The 16906-nt window shown below is 45.6% G+C and overlaps 1 protein-coding gene across 9 annotated transcripts in view; it reads left to right on the forward strand.

The window, feature by feature from the left end:
- Positions 1-16906, forward strand: part of NUP214 (nucleoporin 214) — a 96867-nt gene that overhangs the window by 13473 nt on the left and 66488 nt on the right. For 6 of the 9 annotated variants that reach the window (XM_086684298.1, XM_086684299.1, XM_086684301.1 and 3 more), the window contains exons 10-17: positions 770-896; positions 1818-1979; positions 6217-6661; positions 8293-8465; positions 10764-10861; positions 13844-13930; positions 14138-14287; positions 15223-15381. In XM_086684298.1, the coding sequence (XP_086540424.1) occupies positions 770-896; positions 1818-1979; positions 6217-6661; positions 8293-8465; positions 10764-10861; positions 13844-13930; positions 14138-14287; positions 15223-15381 (1401 nt within the window). The remainder of the gene's footprint in view (positions 1-769; positions 897-1817; positions 1980-6216; positions 6662-8292; positions 8466-10763; positions 10862-13843; positions 13931-14137; positions 14288-15222; positions 15382-16906) is intronic. The other 3 variants (XM_086684300.1, XM_086684302.1, XM_086684306.1) reach the window with 1 other exon arrangement.

The following is a 16906-nucleotide window of genomic DNA, read 5'->3' on the forward strand; positions in this document are numbered from 1 at the left end:
ATTGCAAAGTCATGGAATACGACTGTGTTCCCTTTCCTCAACAGCTTTTTGCTTTTCTGTTATTCATGGAGCATTATTATTCCCCTTTGATTCATGCTGCCCAGTTTGGGTCAACACTGAAAGTTAGACAAATGTGATTTTTAAAAATCAGAAGTCATTTATTGGCAGGAATACAGCCCACTCAGGCGGACAGGAGCAACAGGGCAGTTTATGGGAAAGACGTAGTGGTTTCTCAAGGACCCCAAAGGCAGGAAGGGGGACCAGTGTGAGGAAGTGATGCCGCGATCTGGGAAGACAGGAACTAAGGGTGCGTCTGTCTCCGTGGATGAGCAAGCATAGAGCATGTGGCCAGCTTTATTAGCCGCCTTGCGGAAGACCGCAGTAGCCATCAACTGGAGGTCCTGGTCCCACATTTCCAGGGGCAGCTGCTGACTGGTTGGTGCAGGTATGAGATTCACCCACCATATTTAGGAATCTACCTAGTTGGGTTGGACGGTACCTCGGAAAGTGTTCATGATAGCGGTTATTTATTCCCGAGGCAGAGACTTGGTATACCAGGGGCAGATAGGTTGATTTGGAATATTAACCCCTCACTTGCTAGGACGTTCATGGCTTTTAGACCATCTTCCCAGATGTCTGACTCTAGTCAACAAAGAAATCGAAACCGAGAGTTTTTTTTTTTCCTTCTCTTCTATTTGAACAATGGTAGAAGAACCAACGCAGAGCTCTTACCAACACAGCATTTTCACCTTCTGCTTCTTTCTTCCAGGTTAATTGGGAATCTTGGCTCCTGGAGGATTCTAGTCGAGCTGAACTGCCTGTAACAGACAAGAGTGATGACTCACTACCCATGGGAGTTGCCATAGACTATACTAACCAAGTGGAAATCACCATCAGTAAGTGTGGTCTGATGTAGTTTAGTTTCTGATCACGGTTGATATTTAAATCCCATTCTATGGGTTCGTGACAGAATCTACACTGCAGGGCACTTTTAACTTCTGGTAGCCCATTCCCGCTTGAATGATACAGAGTGTTTGGTGATGACACTAGCCTAACTTGACAGACACTCTTTGACGAGTCAGACTGTGTGTGTGTGTGTGTGTGTGTGTGCGCGCGCGCGCGCGTGCGCTTCAAACCATAGCAGCGCTTGGTTTGAAGACACAGATTAGAATGGACACCTCAAGCACTTGGCTTCCAAATCGGGCCTGAGTATGTGCTCTGAGTATGTCTTCTCCCCGGCTGAAGTGTGGCAGAGCTCCTGTGCTGCGAAATGTGCAAGGGCAGTGGAAGACCTGAGTTCCTCTCCTTTCCCTAGTCGGGTTATTTGGTCTTACTAGCTCATTTACTTTGATTCTTTTCCAGTCTTCACTGACAAACTGTATGCTTATGACTCAACTGTGAATGAACATACAGTAGTTTGACTCCCCTTTCTGCGTGTTTTCCAATGTCTGTAGTCTGTCACTTTTCTGCTAGATCAGCCCCTTCCTACAGATGCCGGTCTCGGGCAGGGGAATATTGTGAACACTGAGACGCGCTTGTAAAGCTCGCGGGAGCCTAGGGACAGTCGCGGCTGCCACGAGACTGCCAGAACTGCCCTGCAGGGTCCAGCAGGGTAGGGGCGGTCAATAATGACAGTAGCTCTCTTTAATGAGTTGGTGCCTGAGAGACTGTTCAGATATGAATCGGAACATGGGGGCTTGAGCTTTACTGTTGGGATGTGTCTGTTCAGCCCCTTCTTGCTTGGGGCGGTCTTTCCCTTCCCACCCAGGCCCTTCGTGACTTGGCTCTTTTTTCACTTCTGTTTTCTTTCTTAACAGATGACGAGAAGACTCTCCCTCCTGCTCCAGTTCTTATGTTGCTTTCAACAGATGGTGTGCTTTGTCCATTTTATATGATCAATCAAAATCCTGGGGTTAGGTCCCTCATCAAGACGCCAGAGCGGCTCTCATTAGAAGGAGAGCGACAGCCTAAGTCGTCAGGTGCGTGCCTCTTCCTGCGCTGGAAGTTGGGGAGTACTGTGGGCTTGTTCTGGACTATTCCCAAGGGTGAAAACTGTGTGGGGGTGTGTAATGGTCCTGTTCATCCACTCGTTCTGTCTTCATGAGGCAGGGACTGACTTTTCCTTGAACACATGCGCATTCTTGGTTCCCCTTGCCCACAAGCTTTAGTCTCTGACCTTGACTTTGGTGAAAGGGAAGCTCAGCTCAATGGATCCCATCAGGTCATTTAGCAACAATATCCTGTTATAGCGCCCTGTGTTATAGGTCCCAACCCTAAAGACGTTCGTCCGAGGGATTAAATATGTGATTGTGCATGCAGTGGCTGTCACGTAACTGTTACTGGTGTTGCATTTGTTGACAGCTAGTGGAATATATTGTGAAAAAGTGCTATATGCTTTATGATTCTTTTCTTATGAGAAAAAAACATATATACATACGTATTTAGGGAAAATACTAGAAAAGTGTATATTAAAATCTAAATAATGGTTTTTATCTGGGTGGTGGGAACATGGGATTTTGTTTTCTTTTTGTTCATATTTAATTTTCTTTAGGTTCCCCCCCCTTTGAAAATATTACTTAAGTAGTATACCTTTATTGGCAAAAAATTAGAAAATACAAAATCACTTAAGAGTTCCTCAGACAGGGGCTCCTGGGTGGCTCAGTCGGGCGGCCAACTACAGCTCAGGTCATGATCTCACGGTCTGTGAGTTCGAGCCCCGCATGGGGCTCTGCGCTGACAGTTCAGAGCCTGGAGCCTGCTTCTGATTCTGTGTCTGCCTCTCTCTCTGCCCCTTCCTTGCTTGCTCTCTCTCTCTCTCTCTCTCTGTCTCTGTCAAAAATAATAAACATTAAAAAAAAAAAAAAAGAAAAAGAGTTCCTCATACATGGGGGTGCCTGGGTGGCCCAGTTGGTTAAGCATCCAGTTCCAGCCCCACATCGGGCTCTGTGTTGATAGCTCAGAGCGTGGGGTCTGCTTTGGATTCCATGTCTTCCTCTCTCTGCCCCTTCCTCGCTCACACTCTGTCTTTCAAAAACAAACATTAAAAAAAAGAACAAAGTCCCTCAGACATCAAACAATAGCCGTAGTCTGCATTTTGGTGCATATTCTTCATGTATGTAAATGCACGTATATAAACACTAATACGTATTTTCAGCTTTTTCACAGTGACAGTGTATCACTTGTGAGAACGAAGTGTAAAACTTTTTAAAGGGGGAGTGTTTCATATTGTCGAATTTCACCACTCTTCTCTTTGAATTCTGTGAATATATAACTTTCAAGACTTCTCTGGCTAAAGAAGTGCATAGTGTGTTCAATTCTCTAAGAAAAACCGTGTTGACCAGTCGGGGTGGATAAGGTAGACAGTGTATTTTCTTGCTGCTTCCTGATGCAGAGTGAGTTGTTCATAAACAGAACCACTCAAGACACTTGGACTCTTGTCACTTGGCAGTGAGTCCCCAAGTAGTAAACCAGGTCACCACACATAGACTATGATAGCAGGGGACCTCATTGTTTATAGTGTGTGTGCTCTTTGAGTGTTTTTTGGTTTTTTTTTAAGCTTATCTGTTTATCTTGAGAGAGAGAGAACGCCCATGCACGAACCAGCAGGGGAGGGGCAGCGAGAGAGAAAGAGAGAATCCCAAGCAGGCTCCGCACTATCAGCACAGAGCCCCGTGCAGGGCTCGAACTCATGAACTGTGGGGGGTCATGACCCGAGTCAAAATCAAGAGTCGGACACTTAACAGACTGAGGTACCCAGGCACCCTTGAGTGGGTTTTGCCTGAAGTGCTCATGAGTACCACAGGCTACCTACACTTAGTTGTGCGGGCTGTTGACAGGCAGTGCACCCTGGGAAGTTGGGAGCCTGCAGGGTGATGTCTGTTTCTGAGCACAGTTCAGTTGTGAAGGGCTTCGCTACTAGCCCATTAAACCCCCGAGCACAAGCAGAGGCCAGTTTTACTGTTCACCTTTCCTAGAGAAAGCCCCCTCTTCCATCCCGCTTGGTCCAGAGGGGACAGCCAGATGAGTGGAAGAGGGCCATTGAAGGGGGAGAGAGTGGCCTGCAGCTGTCGCTGAAGCCTAGGTGGTGGGTGCAGAAGGCATTAACGGTTCCGTCCATTTCAACTCTGCCGCTCCACGGATGCTGGGTTGGATGATCAGAAATGCACGAGGGTTTTCATGTGCTCGGTTCTGTTTTCAGGGAGAACAGTGCCTCTGGTGTCTTTCGGGTCTGGCACGTACTTTTCACATAGGTCTACTGAACGTGCACGGAAGCGATGAACAACGTATACTTTTGTGTCTTCAAAGAAGCTTGCAGTTGCCAATTCCATCTTTATTGTGTGAAGTAGTAACAGAATAAATTCGTTTGCATTATGCTTCCGCTAAAGTGACAATTTCCTGGGGTCTTCGTTTTGACGTAGTGAAGATAAATTAATTGCCATCTCAGTTTGGAAGAATCAAGACCCATTAATATAAACATGTGGGCAGTAAATATTGCTTTCTTACTTATCGAGTTGTTTAATTTGGCAGTTTAGTGTGTTACTTTATAGAAAGTTTGGAAAACAGAAAAAGATTTAAACCTGTCTTGTCTTCTAGTGTTTTTTCATAAACATCTTTCTTTGTAGTTGTAAAATATCATATACTTCGTTAGTGTGTAGATTTTTAATTTAAATTGTGTTTCCTACATTCTTAATCTTTGTGATTCTTTGAAAAGAGTGACTGCTTACTCTTCCATTGGACATCTTTTACCATTTGTGCAAAAAGACATTAAATGTCTTTCTCATATTTTAGGTTATTTTCGTAGGCTTTATTCTTAGAAGTGGGATGAATGAGTCCATTTTTTATGATTTTTGAGACATAATGCTAAAGTGTTTTCTAAAAGATTGTGCTCAGTTAGGTACCTAGAGATAAAGGTTTCAGGTTTATTTTACCCTTCCAAACATAGGGGATTGTACATATTTAAATTTTGATCATTTAGAGAACAATCAAAAATAAGCCTCATTTACATTTGCATTTCTTTGATTAGGCAGATTGATCAATCATGTACTATTTTGCGAATTAGGTTCCTGGATTATATCAGAGTCTTGAAATTTCTTTATCACAATTTGTATGAGCTTTTTAAAAAGTATAAAAACATTGTCGTTTGCTACAGATTTTTTTGTTTAGTTACCTTTTAGTTATGTAACTGTCTTTAGACAGTCAAATATATATATTTTTTTAAGTTTACTCATTTATTTTGTGAGAGAGAGGGAGAGAGAGAGAGTGAGCAAGCAGGGGTGGGGCAGAGAGAGAGACAGAATCCCAGGCAGGCTCTGTGCTGGGCTTGAACCCGTGGACCACGATATCATGACCTGAGTTGAGCCTAGATCAAGAGTTGGATGCTTAACTGACTGAGACACTTAGGTGCCCCTAAGCAGTCAAATCCTAATCTTTTCCTTTGGGGTTTTTTTTTGTTTGTTGTTGTTTTTGTTTTTGTTCGGTCATTTCTAAATTATAAGTTGTTAGGCTCTCGGTAATTTTTCTGACTTTTTGCCTCCTTGGTTTTGAAATGTACATATGCGTGTGTTTATATATGTAGATATCTTTAATTTATCTGGACTTGCTTTTAGGGACTATTATGAAGTGGGAGTGGAAGTCTGACTTAAAGTTTTCTCCTAATTGTTGATGAAATGCTGCAGAATAGTTTGTTTTTCACTGTAACATTAAGAGATGCATTTCCCTTGCTCTGGGATTCAGCTGGGTGTCCATGAAGTCCTGTTAATCTAATGCCTTTCCTTGTTTCCTTTTTCTTTCAAAGTCGGGTTTTTGTTTTGTTTTGTTTTTTTTAATTTACTGGTTTTTTAAAGTTTGTTTATTTACTTGGGGGGGTTAGAAAGAGAGGGGGAGAAAGAATTCCAAGCAGGCTCCACCCCCAGGGCAGGGCCCAACATGGGGCTCGGTCTCATGACTGTGAGATCATGACCTGAGCTGAAATCAAGAGTCTAACTCTTAACTGACTGAGCCCCCCAGACACTCCCCCCTTCAAAGTTTTGTTCATCTGCCCATGTGGAAAATTTGTTACGGAAAGTCTGTCAACCCCACTTTTCTCTCTCTCTTTTTTTTTTTCCTCTTGAACTAGGACAGTTGTCTCCGACTTCATTCTGCCACGAGCCCTGTCATGTGGACTTCCATAATTTTGGTGCTAATTTCTCCCTTCCTTTTTCTCCATTTTCACTGCAGGGAGTACCCCCACTACTCCAACCTCCTCTCAAGCCCCGCAGAAGCTCGACGCTCCAGCCCCTGCGGCCCCAGTCTCTGGTCCACCTCCATCGCTGGCCACTCCCCCTTCCACCTTCTCTTTGCCTTCTGTTGGAGCCCCTACTGTGTTCTCCTTTGGCTCTTCGTCCCTGAAGCCATCTGGTTCTGCCACAGGGGAGCCCCCTCCGTATTCCGGTGGTTCTGGCACATCTACCTTCTCTTTTGCTCCTCCTTCTCAAGCCTCCGTAGCGTCCACCCCTGTGGCCTCTCCCATGGTGCCATCCGCCAGCACGTTCTCCTTTGGATCATCGGGTTTTAAGCCCGCCCTGGAAAGCACACCGATGCCAAGTGTGTCTGCTCCAAACATAGGAATGAAGCCCTCCTTCCCACCCTCGGCCTCTGCAGTCAAGGTCAACCTTAGTGAGAAGTAAGTAGCGCTTGAAGAAAGAGTGGTTCTGCTGGAGCGTGCGTGGAAATATCACGTGTTAGGCACTGGAAATAGTCACTGTGAGTGGAGTAATGAATAGATTTCCTCTTTTTTCCTGTCTTCCAAAGTAATACTTGCAAATGGTAAAAATTCAAACAACGTAAAAGGTTTGCATTTAATCAGGGGACGGAGTCCAGAAGAGTCTCTTAGAATTTTTTCTTTTTAAGTTATTAGAGGTTTATATTTAAGTGATCGTTTTTGCTTTTTCAGATTTAAAATGGAGGAGATGCTCCTTATTTTACAAAATGAGGCAATAAGGAGCATACACCCTGTGCGGGGAATGAATCTCTTTATAGCCCTTTCCCCCTGTGTCCGCCCTTCACTCTCTGAGTGGCTTTCTGACAGCCACCACAGTAAGCTGTGAAGTTGTACACACATCAGGTGACTGTCCTGCGTGACAGTCCCCGGGGGCTTCTCATTGTTCTTCGAGGACTGTCCAAACTCCTTAGCATGATCCTTCACTTTCCTCTCCACGTACGCCCCGCCCCCCCCCCCCCCCCCCCCCCAGCTCCCTCCTATCCTGTTATTTAACTTTGTCTCTGGCTGCGTTCTCCCCACTGGAACGCAAAGCCCCTTGATGAAAGTGATCCCTTGTTCCTCGTAACGCTCCCAGCCCTCCCCCACTCATCTCTGCTACCTCTTGTCGCCATGAACGCGGTGCTGGCTGTGACCGCCGCTGCTGCCATTGTCACTGTTGATATCAAGTCACCACACAGCCACCTCACCTTAACAGTTGCCTGGTATTCCATTTTGTCGCTGTACCGTGAATTATATGGCCGGTCATCTGATGCTGGATGTTTAGATTGTTGACAGACTTTGCCCTGTGGGTAGAGCTTAATTCTCCATTCCCGTAAGCATCTGAAAGACAGTGATCTCCTTTGTCTTTTTCACTCCCCAGAGGAGGTGATCGCCCAAAGCGAGTTCTCAGTGATTTCCTTGGGAGAAGGAAAATACCAGCCTCTCCTAATAATGGAGTCCCAGCCTCTCTTTTTTTACTTAGCTTGATGGAATAGAAGATCAGTATTTCATGTCCTGATAAACTTCATTTCTCCTTCATGTTAACTACTACTTATTTTCACAACTCAGAGTACGAACCACTGTATGATCATGGCGCGCCACCAGCCCGGTGACAACTACTACTTATTTTCATTGACTCGTTTGCTCCTGAATACACAGAAGATCATTGGTTCCTTGGAGCGATCCCCTTTTATAAGAAATAGCCAAACATTGGGGCGCCTGGGTGGCTCAGTTGGTTAAGCGTCCGACTTCGCTCACGTCATGATCTCACAGTTTGTGAGTTCGAGCCCCGCGTCGGGCTCTGTGCTGACAGCTCAGAGCCTGGAGCCTGCTTCAGAGTCTGTGTCTCCCTCTCTCTCTGCCCCTCCCCTGCTCACACTCTGTCTCTCAAACATAAATAAACATTTAAAAAAAAAAAAAAAAGAGCCGAACACTTCTGTTTCACAGAGGCAAAAGCATAGGGACGGTAAGTTGTCCCTCGGTAGCATTGCTCAGGACCAGTGTGAAGGAGCCTCAGTGCGGGCCCTCCTCATGCATTCGGACTGCCGTTTCAGGTTCACTGCCGTGGCTCCCTCCAGCCCTGCCATCGGCTCCCAGGCTGCACCTGCGACGCTGTCGTTCCCCTCTGCCTCCAAGCCGGCTGCTTCCGGACCTCTCAGCCACCCCACTCCCCTCTCGGCATCCAGCTCCGTGTCGTCAAAGTCCTCGGTCTCTCCCTCGGCATCAGGTATGATTTTAAGGAAATCAGCCCTGAATTCTTACATTTGCCTGTTTCACTTGTTAGGAATCCTAGCTCACGTAGTCAGACCGGATTATTTTTTCTTGCTTCCTGTATCTCACGCTAATGTGCTGTGACGCCCATACTCTGGGGAGGTTTGCAGTGGCCTCGACGCTGCCACCCTCGGCCCTCTGACATTTCTCATGGAGCCAAGTGTACTTGGCGATTCAGATGCGGCGTCTCGTTGCGTGGCATCTGTCCTGCCGTGCAGCCTGCCCGACGCAAAGGGCAGTTACGGAACAATTCGTGGAGTTGGCGTGAAGGAGGAAAAGCCTGTGGTGGCTGTGAAGCTTATCGCCCCTGATGACTGTCTTTGGGTTTTCATACCCATCCCTACTGTAAGCACATTTACTGAGCACAGGTTGTAAGTGGTGATAGTTACCATAACCAAGTTGAATCCAAGTGCGTGGTAAAACTCCATGAACAGACGTGCCTGGCCTTTCTTTTTTTCTTTCATCCTGCAGAAAGGTTGCATAAATTGTGTAATGAAAACTGGGCCCTTCGCCAAGGCAACGCTTGGTAACATTTTGCACCATTTGCTTTGTGTCTTTATTTTTTAACATGTATTTTTTTCCTAAGACGTTGGAGAGTTCTTCGCAGGCCCTTCACCCCTAAACACATTAAGCGTGTATCTCTCAAATACAAGGGTACCTGGTACATTAGCGCACTCAGGAAATTGAATAATCTGATCGGTAGCCCACATTGACCTTTCTGTGGTTGTCCCAATAGTGTTCTTTAGGGCTTTTTTCTCTCCAGTCAAGGAACACGTATTGTTTTAGTTTTTTCTCTTTAGTGTTAGTGTCACACGTTTCTTTGTCCTGTTCCTCTTTCTTAGCACTGATGTTCGTGAAGAGGTCAGGCCAGTAGTTAGGGAGCTGGCCCTCAATTTGGACCTGATTGTTTCCATAGGACGAGATTCCAATTCAACATTTGGGGTGGTAATACCACATAGGTGATGTGTATTGCATTGCACGATCTCATTTTGTCCTGACATGAGTAATGTTTCCTTGCTTATGTGGTTAGGATGGTGTTTGCCAGGTGTGAGTTATTTTCACCAATGCCAGAGATAATACCTAGCCAGACGTGTTTGGGTAGCCATTTGGTGTTTGAGTATCAGGAATAATGTTATCTTGGTAACATCCTGAGCAGGCATTGAGCCGTGAATTCGTGAAATCCTCTCCCTTACCTATTGCTCAGGAGAGAAGGCTGCTTTATGGAGTTTACCAGAATCCCCTCATTCCAGGACTTTCCCTCAAATTCTGAAAGACAGACCTAGAAAGTGCAGGAGACTTGCCTTAGTCTTTTCACATCTGTTTTCAGTGTAGGAGAGAAGATTTGAACCATGATGAGCGTCCACAGTCTCCTTTTGCACTGCTCACCACCCACATCTCGCTGCCCTTCCATTGCCATTATTTTATTTTATTTTATTTTATCTTATTTTATTTTATTTTATATTTATTTTTTAAATTTTATTTATTTTTAAATTAAGTTTAATTTTAATTTTACTTTATTTATTTTTAAGTAGGCTCCACACCCAATGTGGGGTTTGAACTCACCACCCCAAGATCAAGAGTCACATGCTCCACCCGATGGAGGCAGCCAGGTGCCCCCTGCCATTATTTAGTTCTTTAAGTTTGGAGGGTCCTAGGTTGTCGGATCGCAACCTCAGTAGCATGCTGGACTCACTGGGGGATCTCTTCCCTGACAGTTCAATCAGGCTCTCTGGAGGTGAGGTTTAGGTGTGAGTTTTTGGTGTGTTTATTTTTTAAATGCTCCCTAGGGGAGTCTAAAGTGAAGCAGAGGAAGGCTTGTTCTAGAAGCTTCCAGGAGCTTCCTCGAGGGTCCTGAAGACCCTATGAGCTCTTATAAGGTGATGGGATTATTTAAACTTTGTTCCTCATTCTAAGAGGTGCAGCAGGTGCCTCTGGGGAGTAAGGATGGGCCAAATGGCCAGCCTCCTGGGCCTGCACAAAAATGCACATGCCTACTTTCAGAGACATTCCAGTTTTATCTGCTTTATAAAAGAGTTTCGTGTCTGAAAATGTAATACGTGTTTTTTAGTTATCTTGGAACAGGCTAATAAAAACTGTGGACATCATTCTTAGTAACAGAAATCATAGGAGGGCCAGGGGCACTGGGAAGCTTTTTTTTTTTTTTTTTTTTTTTTTTTTTTGATTTGAGTGAAGGACACATACGCTGAGAGAAAGAATGGGAAGAAATGCTGTTTTCACGGCCTTCTTATTCCAGCAGGGCGATCTGCTCAGGGCAGCCCGGGCCCAGCGTCCTCAATGGTACAGAAGTCACCCAGGATAACCCCTCCAGTGGCAAAGTCAGGCTCTCCCCAGGTATGTTGAAACTCAACTTACAATGCCGTGTTTGTTCATGCGAACAGTCGTATGTGTTTATTATAAAATGGGTGTTCGTGTTTTAGAATCCATATCTTTGAAATAGTACTCGGGACTACGTGACAGGAAATACTAGAACATGAGCCTTGAACGTTTGTAATGTGTGTGCATAAAAGCCATTTATCTCAGCCCCAGAGCCTTAACATTGTCTGCTCTTCTGGTTCCTGAGCTTGTCCCTGCTGTGCTGGTCATTTTGTTGTATTCTCCTTATGTCTGAAAGGACTGTAGCACCTGATTTTTTTCTTTTTCTTTTCTTTTTTTTTTTTTTCTCATTTCCAAAGTAACCGACTAATCTATCCGGGGTCCTCTGTTTCTGTGCCTTTCCATAAGATTTTGGTTTATTTTACTTTTTTATTAACACATAATACACATGGGGGAAAAATACCCGTACACCAGCTGAGTTCACCTTGGCAACCAACCCCTGGATGAAGAGATGGAACATTGCCAGAATTCTCCCTCATGTATGCCCTTCTACTCATTCTCCTGGCCCAAGGGAGCTCCCTGCTATGACTTCTAACAGCATAGCTTAGTTTGGCCTGTTCATACCTTTTCTGAAATGGGTTCACACGGTATTCTTTCTTTTCTTTTCTTTTCTTTCTTTCTTTCTTTCTTTCTTTCTTTCTTTCTTTCTTTCTTTCTTTCTTTCTTTCTTTCAACACAGCATGTATTCTTGTGTTTGGCTCAACATAATGTTGAGTTGGTTTTACAAACATAATGTTTGTGAAATCGATCCATATTGTTGTGACTATATGGAATTCATCGGGTGGCTATGCTACAAGTCTTTATTCTACCCTTGACACATCTGAAGAGCTTCTGGGTTTAAATCATTGCGAATAGCGTTGCTGTGACCATGGTAGTTGATGTCTTTGGGTGAACATACGTATGCATTTCTGTTGGGCATACACCTAGGAATGGAATTGCTGGGCCATAGAATATACATAGATTTCTCTTTAGTAAATTCCCACCGCGAGTATATAGCGGTTCAGCTGGTCCATATCCTCACTAGTCTTTGTATTTTTCATTTTTTTATTGTTGTCCTTTATGATTTTAATTAATATTTTCCTGATGACCGCTAAAATTGAGCCTTTTTTCCATATGGTTTTGGCCAGTTGAATATCTTCTTTTATGGGGTGTATGTCTTAGTGATTCGTAAGAGTTCCTTGTCAGGTACACACGCACATACACGCACACATAATGCAGATACTTTCTCACTCTCAATTGTCTTCATTCTATTTGTGGTTTCTTTTGATGACTTAATATAGTTCTTGGTACAGTTCAGTATATCAACTTTTGTTTTATGACGAGTGCTCTTTGTGTTCTATTTTAAAAATCATTTCTGGTTCCAGGGTCCAAAAGCTTCTTTCCTATGTTGTTGTTGCTTTTTAAAAAAAATTTTTTTAACGTTTATTTTTGAGAGAAAGAGACAGACTGTAAGCAGGGGAGGGGCAGAGAGAGGGAGACACAGAATCGGAAGCAGGCTCCGGGCTCCAGTCTGTCGGCACAGAGCCCGACGCGGGGCTCAGAGTCACGAGCGGTGAGATCATGACCTAAGCTGAAGTTGGACGCTCAACCGACTGAGCCACCCAGGCGCCCCATGCTTTCCTATGTTTTCCTAAAAGCTTTATTATTTTACTTTTCATATTTAGATTTATAATTTGTCACCTCAGTTTATTTCTATGGTTTGACTTAAAGAGAATTTTAGGTCACTTTCCCCACTTGATTATTTGCATGCCCTCAGGCCCGGAGTCATGGTTTTTGCTTCTTTTTCCCAACCAGCCCCAATACTGCCCACGGCATGCACCCATACAGGTATACAGTAAACGCCCAGGTGACGGGTCTAGTGTTAGGCATAGTGCATGGCACATGGTATTTATTAGATAAATGTTTGCTGTTTTAATGGTTGCTCACGCAGTCTAAAAATTCTCTGTTAATTGTTGCAGATATCAAATAATCTAGAAGCCATCTCTATAATGTCTTCTAACGTCCGTACGGCAGAATCCTTGATTTCTGTCTCCCCCACAATCATTCCAGGTCGTTTGCTCAAGCTCCAAACCGAGAAGTCATTCTAGATTTCTCTATTGAACAGAACCTCCCCCTAGTCCTTACTAGTGGAAGGACTTGTCATCTGTGCTCTGGTGGGGTGTGTGTGTGACGTAAATCCACATCTCTGTCGCTCCTGCTAATGTCATCTTTCAGGCCATTGTCCTCTCTTGCGTCGTTACCCTCCTGACTGCTCTCCCTACTTCTTCTCCCTCTCACTGATATCTTTGCTCGATTTAACAGGAGGAGGGATCTTTTAAAATCGTAAAGCAAAGAATAAACTCTCCTGGGACTCTAAGAAGCTTCCCAGCACACTTAGAAAAACATCAAAACTCCTTGCTTTAGTTGTACACGACCCACCCCTGCCCTCTCCACCTTCCTCCCTGACATCATTGTGCCCACATTTACTCTCTGCCCCCAGCATGCCACACGTGTTTCGTGCCTCGCATTCTTTGTGCTTGCTCTTCTCGCTGCCTGGAAGGTGCTTCCCCCAGAACTTCCCGTAGCTGTCTGCTCTACCTCAGGGTTCAGTTCAGAGACTGTGCTCGGTGAGGGCGTTCTGGGCCATCTCACCTCCAGAAGCACCCCCTTTCTCTTTTGCCATGTCACTGTCCCCAGGTGAAGTGTTTACTTCTTACCTGTCTTGGCCCAGGAGACGTTAAGTTCCACGAGAGTAGGGCCCTCCTCCGTCTTGTTCACCCCTCTCTCCACTGTCTAGAACGTGCCTTACACCAAGTAGGTACCCGGTCGGCATGGATTCGAAAGAACAAGCGAGGGAGCGGTGACTGTATCACGAGGGCGCAGGCGCCGAAGCAGCAGCGGCTTCAAGAATCAGTACGTGTGGTGGGGGTGCACCTGTCAACCTTTCGCCTTCCGTTTCAGGCAAAATCACTTCAGCCTCCTGTTACGGAAAAGCAGGGCCATCCGTGGAAAGAGTCAGATCCTGTGATGGCTGGAATCGGGGAGGAGGTAAAGTTGATCCTGCAGATTTTTCCCAGCCATAGCTCTGGCAGTGAGACGGGAGCGGCTCTGAGCGCAGACCCCGCACGAGCCTTTTGTTCCGGCGTCCGGCCGTGGTGCTCCCAGGGGGCCGTGTTTGCCAGGGCGCAGGGGCAGTGTCAGTGCTGCCGTGCCGTTCGGACTGAGGGGGGGCTTCCTCTTCCGTGGCTTCTGCAGATCGCACACTTTCAGAAGGAGTTGGGAGAGCTGAAAGCCCGCACTTCCAAAGCTTGTTTCCAAGTGGGCACTTCGGAGGAGATGAAGATTCTGCGAACGGAATCCGACGACCTGCACACTTTCCTTCTGGAGATTAAAGAGACCACAGAGGTCTGTGCCTGCTGATGCACTTGTAAAAGTTGCTCTCCTAGCACTCCGTGGGTGTATGTCCTTCATTCTGTGAGGACCACTGGTGGTGGCTTTTAGAAGGACGAGTAGTTTGCCTAAGAGTGCCAAAGTTCAGATCCTACCTTCAGCACTTCGTTATGTGACTTTGGGCAAGTTAACGTAGCTATGCCAGGTTTTAGACTGAGAAAATGGAATAATAGTAGTAGTTTCTGCCCCATTGACACCTACAGAGCATTCCGGAAAGATCCGTTATGGTTGCTAGTTTAGGTATATTTGAAAATTTCCCATATTTTGTAGTAAGTTGTTGGGTTATAACAAAGAGGTTGAGGGGCATGTCTGGTATAAAGACATCAAGTGTTGGCTGTTACTAGTATTTCCCGTGTTACTATTCCTGGTTACCGTGTGCCGGCAGTGTGTTACCTTGCTGAATCCTCAAACCGCCCTGTTCGGTAGGTGCCACTTGCTCTGTCTCTCTTGCAAGTCAAGAGGCTGACGGGTAGTGAGGTGAAATAACTTGCCCAAAGCCACCCAGTTTCCACATGCCAGTCCCGGAGCGTCTGCCTCCAGGGCCCTGCCCTTGACGTGTTTCGAAAGAGGAGAGCTCTGCCGGGAGTCAGCAGTGATTATCTTCAGGGAGTAGGACTGTAGGTGCTGTCAATAGTTTTTCTCCTTCTCTGAGTTTCTGGCCAATAGACTCTGTGGGGTTTTTAATGAGGAAAAAGATTAATTTTTAAAAAGCGAGCATCGGTATTTTTCTTTCCGTGCAGTGAATTTCTTCTTTGCGTGACTGTTAACCGTTCACACCTGGGTGTCATGGTAACTGAGAACCACCACCTTCCGTGATCCAGGCAGAAAGGTCTGTTTCTTAGAAATGGCACAATTTTTTTTGTATTAAAACATCCTTGTACCTTTTCTAGTCTCTTCATGGAGATATAAGTACCCTGAAAACAACCTTACTTGAGGGCTTTGCTGGCGTTGAAGAAGCCAGAGAGCAAAATGAGAGAAATTGTGACTCTGGATATGTGCACTTGCTCTACAAGAGACCCCTGGATCCCAAGAGCGAAGCAAAGCTCCAGGTAAGAGGACCTGGCCGAGGTGAGCTTCGTAAAACCAACTCTGCCAGTCCGTCTCCTTTATGAGGTCCTGATTTGGAAGACTGCCCCCATGAAGTTGTTAACTTCCTGCGAGTCATTTACCTACTTTGCACAGATTTCCTTAGCTGTGACAAAGAAAACCGCACTTTTCCATTTAATTTTTTTAGGATGAAAACAAACAATTCTTTTTTTTTTTTTTTTTTTTTTAAATTTTTTTCAACGTTTATTTTATTTTTGGGACAGAGAGAGACAGAGCATGAACAGGGGAGGGGCAGAGAGAGAGGGAGACACAGAATCGGAAACAGGCTCCAGGCTCTGAGCCATCAGCCCAGAGCCCGACGTGGGGTTCGAACTCACGGACCGCGAGATCGTGACCTGGCTGAAGTCGGACGCTTAACCAACTGCGCCACCCAGGCGCCCCTCTTTTTTTTTTTTTTTTAATCTTTATTTACCTTTGAGAGAGAGTGCAGGTAGGGGAAGAACAGAGAGAGAGAGGGAGACACAAAATCCAAAGCAGGCTCCAGGCTCTGAGCTGTCAGCACAGAGACCGATGCGGGGCTCAAACCCACGGACCGCGAGATCGTGACCTGAGCCAAAGTCGGACACCCAAACAAACCAAGCCACCCGGATGCCCCACAAACAGAATTCTTTTTTTTTTTTTTTTTAATTTTTTTTTTTTTCAACGTTTATTTATTTTTGGGACAGAGAGAGACAGAGCATGAACGGGGGAGGGGCAGAGAGAGAGGGAGACACAGAATCGGAAACAGGCTCCAGGCTCTGAGCCATCAGCCCAGAGCCTGACGCGGGGCTCGAACTCACGGACCGCGAGATCGTGACCTGGTTGAAGTCGGACGCTTAACCGACTGTGCCACCCAGGCGCCCCCAGAATTCTTTATTAAACTTTATGCTTGGGGGAAAGCGTACCGTTGGGGAAAATGTATTTATAGATCAGATAACGAATAAGCGTTCATGTAGCAACTCCTCATTGAGTGCTAATACTCTGCTGGGTGTTTTTTGCACATTATTTCTGGACTTCAAAACCCGCTGCTCTGCAAGGTGAGCGTTGTTGATCCCAGTATGCAGATAAGGAAGTTGGGTCCCCTGGGCTGAGTTTGCCCATGGTGATGTTGTTACTTCGAGTGGAACCTGATGGAAAGCTCCACTTGCTGGGGCCCTTTCCCGTACACCGGACTTCAGCAAGGTTACTTCTCTCATCCGTTCATAATTATTCTTACTCTCTGTTGCAGCGAAATCTGGTTTTTGTTTTCATCTTCCAATTTACTGAAAATTGTTGTGTCTCCAGCCTTAGCGGGGTCACCTCCTGCCTCCTCGCATTTGCCCAGGGTCCCGGTAGGGAAGGGTGCACGGGTGGCCGCTCCGGTCTTCCTCACCTAGGATGTGAGGTCTGTGACCGGGCTGAATCCCCTCCTGCCTCAGAGGGTTGGAGGCTGTGGACTCTACTGTCTGCCATTTTTGTCCCACGCCTGGTAAACTGACTATAGTAGGA

This window comes from Puma concolor, chromosome D4 (genome assembly GCF_028749965.1).
Source record: "Puma concolor isolate L17-30 chromosome D4, mPumCon1.1.hap2, whole genome shotgun sequence".
NCBI lineage: Eukaryota > Metazoa > Chordata > Mammalia > Carnivora > Felidae > Puma > Puma concolor.